The following is an 8,434-nucleotide window of genomic DNA, read 5'->3' on the forward strand; positions in this document are numbered from 1 at the left end:
GACATAAAGTACAACAGTGTCGGTTATGAGCATATAAAATGTCCTCTTTACACGTCAGCTGGACTTTGGCAGGGCTGGCTATTTGGTAATGTTTGAAGTAAACATTAGATAAGATTAGATTTTAACAAACTCCCCAAAACTCCAATCCAGTACAGAGAGACATGTGTATGGATGGGCCAGCTGCTTGTGTTGGGGGATAGGAGTTCAGAGTTCTGCTTCTTGTCACAGCAACAACAAAACAACAACAAAAAGATGGCGGTATTTGCAAGTTTTTTTTCTCGACGAATGTGCTAGAAGGGTTCATTAAGGGCATGGTGAACTGGGCTGCTTTTGCCTTGACCAAGGAAGGGATCAAAGGGCCTTGAGTTGCCCCCTCTCTTTGAAGAGCTCCAAACTGGTAACATAGCCCGTGCTAATGATCTGTGGACTTAAAGGAAGACGAGTGGGAGGGTTCCCTAAGGGGCATTTGAAAGAGTGAAGGAAAAGGATAAGGCAAGGGGGGAGAATTAGAGCGCTCCTAAATAATTCACATGCACACTGACAGCATTTTGGATTGCTAGCAGGATCTATGGCCCCTCCTTTTATGGCTCACGTGGCCCCCTTTCCTTTTTAATGTCTAACTCAACCTTGTCTGAATTTTAAGCAGACACGTTTTTTTTTGTTTTTTTTGTTTTTTTTCTTCTCCACAGCCCCGTCACATCCTCCTCCTTTAACCCAGAGGAGATGTCCCTTTGTTGTGTCACTCCTTTCATGGCCGTTGTCATGTTGTGTCTCCTACGCTTTCCTGTTCTTGGCATCCCCCAGTGATCTAGCTCCTGCACATATCTTAGAACATATTTTATTTGAGAGGTCGTTGAGTTTTTTTTTTTTTTGCTTTACGCCTTAATAATATTAGACTTGACATCACAGCATTTTCTATGCTTGTCTATTCTGCCCACACACACACACACGAACACACACACACACACACACACACACACACACACACGCACTGATTTCCATTTTCAGATCGTTTAAACATCCCTGCCAGTCCTGGTTTATATAATTATTTCGTTGTTTTTTTCTGAAAAACCGACGGAGCAAAGTCTTCCTTGAATGCTGTGTTAGCCTGACTGTACACTCTGAGCCCACTGATGTAGCTCAGTGATGTGAGGCTATAGAGGTCCAGACTTGGCCCCTTTGACCATCCAATTCATTCTCAGCAGACCTTGAACACAGCCGCCCGCCGTCATTACTGCAGAAGAAGATGAAGAATTGTCTGCTTGGATGTTTCTCTCCGCTTCACTTTATGGACTTAATGACTGCAGCCAAAGGGAGCGAGGGGTCTTTTTACTTGACCTGCGCCCATTAAAGAACTGTATAATACTTTGGTGAGCTCAGGGCCCATGATTAGATACTTTTTATACAGGAGGTTCTAAATCCTCTGACTGACTCAAAACTGTACCATCATTCAGTTTTCCTTCAAATCAAGACAAAGAAACCTTTCATGGAGATAATCATGTGTGTCTGTGCATCTCAAGATGGCTGAGGTGAGCTTCACTTCATGCAGCCCATCGCCCCACCTTTAACTGACACACTGTAAAAGATCACAAGGAAACGGCAAAATAATAAGACCAATTATAAATCTCTTACCTGCTTTGCGTGTTTGTCGGCTTCCGCTTCAAAAAAATCACAAAATAACCCATTGACGCTAGCACATCTTCATTTATCAATGAAGCGTCTTTTAATGTTGGGAACCACTGCAGCCTTCCTTCAGTCATCTGAGGCCTGTCAGTCAGAGGGAAAGATGGGGATATTTCCAGTTTAATCAAAATGTGTTCTCAAAGATTAGAAGACCTCTTGAAAATATGCCAGAAGAACTCTGATGATGATTAACTGTATTATTTATTTTCTTATAACCTTTGGCTCTCAGTTTCTCACAGACACTCTCTCTTTCTCTCTCTCTTTCTCTTTCTCTTTCTATTTCTCTTTCTCTCTCTCTCTGTCTCTCTGTGTCTCTCTCTCTCTCTCTCTCTCTCTCCAGCTCTCCACCCAGACCCAGCCCTGGAAGTCTGCACTACTCAGATGAGGATGTCAGCGCTAAGTACAATGACCTGATCCCGGCAGAGAGCAGCAGTCTGACCGAGAAGCCCTCCGAGATATCTGACTCCCAGGTAAGCGTTGACCCTGCCTGGCTGGTGGCACCATGTCGGCTCCGTGTCCGGAATAGGCAATCGGCTTCTTAAATTAAAAAGTAAAAAATTCAACTCTTTGAAATCTTTTCTCAAAGTCCTCCAAGGCAAAGTGATAACCTTTCCCAACTAAAAAAAAATACCTTCCCACTTATTTTCACTTCACTTGGTAACCTCTGCTCTTTTTTGTCTGAATTGCTGCTATCATGAATAGATGCAAAAACCACATAGCTGTCTAATAAGGCATAATCTGATGGAAAATAAAGACAAGACAATCTCTCTCGAGTGGAAATGAAAATGAATCTATACCCTCTCTGTTAGCGTAGGCCAGAAATGGCTGACATCTCTGCATCTGCATTTTAACAGTGATTTGTCCCATGGGAAAGAAGCACGGGGCTGATTCGCATGTGTCCTGTGTCTTGAAAAGTCTTCACTACTAATTAATTTTCCTCAAACAGGAAATGTTGTGTTAATCGGGGCTGCTCAGCTCGTCATGTGAGGGTGTGTGTGTGTGTGTGTGTGTGTGTGTGTGTGTGTGTGTGTGTGTGTGTGTGCGTGCGTGCGTGCGTGCGTGCGTGCGTGCGTGCGTGCGTGCGTGCGTGCGTGCGTGCGTGTAATAAATAGGGAGGTCCAGTGTAGAGACAGGGGAGTTAGAAAGGATGCTGGACACTGCATACATAATGAAGAGGAGCTGAGTGTAGCAGATTGTGTACATCTGTCTTCCCACACCCGGACCGGGTCTCCTTGGCCAATTTATCTGGTACCTGCACAGTCCAAACATTGTTCAACCCGCTTTGAACAAACACTCCTCTCCAGGGACAAACACACTGCTGTTTCTCTTCTTCCTCTGCAGAGTCTCACACTGTTAACCTGCCACATGTGCAAATAAATGGTGCCTTAACATCTGTTAGGCTGTAGAGTCTCAATAGAGCAGTAGATTGGCAGGCAGTTGTTAGACACACTAATGTGCCAAGTATGTAATGAGTTGTGTGTGTGTGTGTGTGTGTGTGTGTGTGTGCGTGCGTGCGTGCGTGCGTGTGCGTGTGTGTGTGTGTGAGAGAAAACCTTCATTGTGCTGGAGAGGCAAAAGGTTTTGCGAACACACACCTTTATTACTTACAAGAGTGATGGCTTAATATTACGACAAATTGAAATTGATCCTGTAAACTTTGTCTCTCTCCAAATCTAGGGCACTTTTGTGTACGCTTATCATATCTATGCTCCACAGAGCTATGGGTGAGCTCCTATGTGTGAAAGATGCTCAATAGAAGTTATTCCCCATAGAATTGTCTCTCAGTAGATATAACCCGCTGATTTGTGACTCAATATGGTGCGGTGTATGTGACAGTATGGGTGCAGTATTAGAATAAGACTTGTTTTGCCGACATAGAAACGTAGCTGTCATTATTGTCTGTAGTAAACATCCTAAACACATGTCTCCTTAGTAGATGTCAGAACTGTTTAGAACTTTTTACTATCAAAGTGCTTTCTAACTTTTTTTTCCCCGATTCGCAGGGCAGCGACAGCGAATATGAAATGGATCAGAGCCGCCAGAAGACCCACTCCTTTGTCAACCACTACATCAGCGACCCCACCTACTACAACTCGTGGCGGCGGCAGCAGAAGGGCGTGTCGCGTCCGCCGGCGTACGGCTACTCCCAGCCCGAGCCCCTGGTGGAGCAAGAGTCCAGGCCTCACCCCCCACCGGTGCCCCCACTGCCCCCACTCCTGCCCCAGAGCGCCCCCTCCCCACAGCCCCAGGGCCCAGGCCAAGGCACTCTGTTCAGGTCCAAGGGAAGCCGGACTCCCACCCCCTCCCTGCTCTCCTCCGAACCCAGCAGCCAGCACAGCACCCTGTACCGGCCCCCCAGCAGCCTGGGCTGTGCCGCGCAGACACCCACCGCTGGCTTCTCCTCTTTCGTTTGACACACACACACACACAGCTACACACACACACACACACACACAGCTCAATAACAACAGGACCCTGAGGACCTGAGTCTTTGATTTTGTCGTTGTTGGTTTTGTTTGTATTTTGCTCTTTTTTTTGACACTTTTTTTCTGTCTAAATGACGGAGTTGTTGCTCATTATTAAGCATTGCAGGCATCTTGAACTAGCATTTTCTCCTCTGTGAAGAGTGTGCGTGTGTGTGATTGTGTGTGTAGCACGTACGGCCGGTCAATCCATGTGATCTGTATTTAATGAAAAGACAATCATTTGCCAGTTTCTATGCGTTGCTTGAGTACATTTTATTTGAAGGTACAACCGTGCAAACAAGGGAGAACCCGAGGTTCTGAAAAAAGACAAACCTTGTTTTAAAAAACCAATGCGTTATTGTTTAATATGAGAGCTTTATGGGAAACGGAACACCTTAGAACATGTTGAGTATGGACCACTTGGCTTGCTGAGACTGTACAATGGACAAAAACCTACTCTGATGGAATAAAGTGTGTCTCGGACAAACTACAAACTGGTAGTGAGAAATGGACTCTGACTTGGAGAGAGGCACCAGTGTTCACTGAAGCCTTTGAATCTCTCACTCTGCCTAATCATTGTTGGAACTGCATTATGTGTTTACTATGTGTACTCGTCTGATATTGTTTACCAGGTATTTATATCAAATGGGCTTTGAGCTAAACATTTTTCAAAACATCGCTAGTGACAATGTTACGAATCACATTAAAAGCATTGTGGCACCTTTATAGTAGTCAGGGGAATGTGTTGATTGTGTGCTTGTACTCACGTCCGTAGATATACAAGCGATAAGACAACGTTCTTCATGTGCATCTGTTTTGCTTTAATGTTGTTCACACACAGTATGAGGACTGGACCGATAGCACAAATCGTCGTGGTTCAAATTATATTATCCAATCACAACCAAATCACAACACTTAATACCAGTCAAAGAAGTACATGAATAACTGTGACGATAAGAGGTGAAGGACTTGTGAATGTGTGATCAGTGAAAAGAGAAGGTTTTTCTACAGGTTTACAAATGTATATGAGATCCAAAGTGTCCTGTTGGTTTTTTACAACAGTGACTCAAACGGAAAGCTATCATTTTCAAAAATATCAAACTTTTCTTTGAGAACACGACAAAGAAAAATTAAAACACAAAATTGTTCACTTACAGCCAGAAGAAAATAAAGATGGTATGTATTTTACGATCTCAATTTCAATTCATGCAGCTGGACAAGAGGTTAGCTACACTCGTTATCTATATGTTTGTATAAAAAAAAATCACTTTATTGAATGGTGGACATTGACATGACACAGGCATTGTACATGATCACCAAGGATTGTCATGTGAGATTATATGTTTTGACGTGTCACGGTGTGGCGTGGCTTTGCGTCAATATGATGACTTTAAAATGTGTTTTGTGCATATACGTCATGTCAACGATGAGATGTTTTCTACAACACTTTTTTTGAATATGCTGGGACATTGCTGTGCTGGAGGCAAACCCCATAGTGTATAAACTTAGACAGTTGGTCCAAAATATCATCTGTCAAATTCCCAATGTGAAAATCACTGTATACATCATGAAGGAAAGCATCATGGACCTTATCATAGTAGCTCTCTAAAAATAAATTATTCTATTTTGCACTGGCTTTTTTCTTTGTGCTCCATCGGAAATATTGTACACATCATAGGGTATTATACAGAAGAGTATGAATTGGCAAATAAGGCAGCTAACTTATCATTCTGATATATAAGAAAGTAAGAGATGTAAAGAGAATCAATAGTTTATAAACTGCTTTTGAAGGAAATGGAAACTATCCCTGTGTTCCAAATCACATACTTTTTATTTTTACTACACTACATACTAAAGTACAAAAGAGTTTAAGGGCCACGGGAGAGAAAAAAAAATCAGATAAGGAATTTTTTTTTTTCATTATGTCGAAAAATTTCAAGAATCAAGACAAATACCCCAAAATGCTATTGGAGTTAGTGGGGCATTTATGTATTTACATCATACTGCAAATCACGTGCATGTATTAGGACATCCTAAATCTTTTTCTGGCATACTAAATAGTATGGAAGTATGGGGATTAGAACGCAGGGAATATCAGACCCTGCATACAGCTATTTCATCCTGAGGACAAAGTGATTGGAGGTGAAACTTGATCCTACATTGCATCAATGACCTGATTCTCTCAGCCACAACAGACAGAGACATAATTGGGTTTCATCCGGTGCAAGCACGCTGAAAATCAGTTGGGGAGGGCGCCGGCGAAAGAGTTGGTCTGGGTATAATCTCCTTATTTCAGTCCGGAAAACATTGATGTTGGTTGGGGTTGGGGTTGGGGCTGGGGGAGGAGGGGGGGGGGGGGGGGGGGAGTCATGTGTTGGAACTTTATTTGCACCCTTTAAAAGCTTTGACAGATGAGAAATGCATCTTAAATGTACCATTTGTTTCTGGTTTGTTGACCTATATGAAGTCAAACTTACAGTATAGTCCAGTCTGGAATTGCAGAGGAGGAATCAGTCACACCACATCTCATGTATACTTTATATGCAGTTGTGTTTCTTCAACCAAACTAGAGCTCAGTTTTAAACACTGAATAAAATATATTGCTTTGTAATATTTTAAATCATTCTTTTTCAAAAACTCGAAGTGATGGTAATTGTTACGATTCTGCCATGCCCGATGTTCACCTCCTGCCAATTTACTGAACGGAGACACACAGAGTTATACTCTTAGTTATGCTTCACATCAACAAATCTGTTAACATTTTTGTTACATTTCTTTTCAGTGTCTCCTCATGGGACCGACTCATACAGAATGCGTCCTAATTCTGACTGTGCTTGCAGGAGTGTGTCAGGGCACATTTTGCAACACGGCTAACGTGTCTTAAGGGGTGCCTCTAAAAATTAGGACAAATTCATGACGTGTGACACAGAAATAAGTTGGATTCTATAGCGTTTGATGAACAACGAATGAGGTCAGAATGCAGAAGTCTTCAATGTTGTCTAACCCTGCGTTCCAATCCCCATACTTCCATACTATTTAGTATGCCAGAAAAAGATTTAGGATGTCCCACTCATGCATGTCAATTGTAGTATGGTGAAAATAAGGACATAAATGCCCCACTAACTCCAATAGCATTTTGGAGTATTCATCTTTATTCTTGACATTTCTCGACATAATGAAAAAAAACTTCCTTATCTGATTTTTTTTCTCTCCTGTGGCCCCTTAAACTCTTCTGTTCTTTAGTATGGAGTGTAGTAAAAAGAAAAAAGTATGTGATTTGGAACGCAGGGTTACTCACAGACACAGTAGGTGCAGTCAGTTCAGGCTTCTTCATAACAGTCAGGGCAGTCAATTTGTATAGAGCGACATGGCTAAAAGGCTAAAGGCCAAAGTCTCCCCTCTCTCATAATGGTTTATTGGGCAAACAGGGAAGCCTGACCTTATTTTTCAGATGATATAGAACAACATAAGATTGACCATGTGTCAGCAACATTTGAGCAGCCATATCAATTCCAGGATTCCTCTCTGCACTGAAGATAGAAATCATTACATCACGACAGGCTCTTGAAAATACACAACACGGGATTGCTAACACTGTGAGTCATTGGCAGTATTCCACAAACTGCATGTTCTGGAAGGCTAAAAGCAGTCTGGTTTTTACAATCGGGAGGCAACCACAACATCTGACTCTGTGAGCTTGACTGGAAGCAGGTGGTGAACACACAGATGGTACAATGCCACAGTGAGTGAGTAGACTTGTTTTAAAGATGTAAAACATCAGATAAAACTAGTAGTTAGCAATGGATGAGGAAAGCTGCCGAGAAACCCGTTCACAAGCATCCTCTTGTCTTGAGCTGTCAACGCTTTCAGTGCAATATACAAAGGTGCAACAGTAGGAGGTGATGTTGTAGTTATGCTACAGCAGCAGCAGCTGGGAGTAAGAACATCTTTCATTGCAGAATTATGAGCACTGTTTGTGCAATTTGTGTTTATTAAACACAACCGGATCAGGGCCAGAAGAATAATTTGATTACTGACCAGAAGCTAAATGCAGGTTTCCCCATAACTGGGTTATTGCAGTGTTCTGAAGACTTGTTGTATTTTCAAAAACCAGTGTTGGGAACCTAGAGAGAGATTGCATAGTCATCGTATGGAGAAACATTGAGTAAACAGTACACAAATCCAAAATATGAACAAAACCATGATTGTGGAAAATAAAGGCCACTGCATTCATCATAAAGGTTGTGCTTTGTGCTCCCATCAACTGGTGGATCAGACCATATTGG

At 42.4% G+C, this 8,434-nt stretch overlaps 1 protein-coding gene across 1 annotated transcript in view; it reads left to right on the top strand.

Moving 5' to 3' along the window:
• The window catches only part of LOC307262883 (protein sidekick-2-like), a gene marked incomplete at its 3' end in the record, with an annotated part of 54,631 nt that extends 50,534 nt beyond the window's left edge, over positions 1–4,097 (top strand). The window contains exons 43-44 of the mRNA XM_080043892.1: positions 2,024–2,153; positions 3,687–4,097. Coding sequence (XP_079900018.1) covers positions 2,024–2,153; positions 3,687–4,097 — 541 coding nt within the window. The remainder of the gene's footprint in view (positions 1–2,023; positions 2,154–3,686) is intronic.
• Between the last annotated feature and the right edge of the window lie 4,337 nt (positions 4,098–8,434).

Source organism: Ammodytes marinus (genome assembly GCF_949987685.1).
Source record: "Ammodytes marinus genome assembly, chromosome: 16".
NCBI lineage: Eukaryota > Metazoa > Chordata > Actinopteri > Uranoscopiformes > Ammodytidae > Ammodytes > Ammodytes marinus.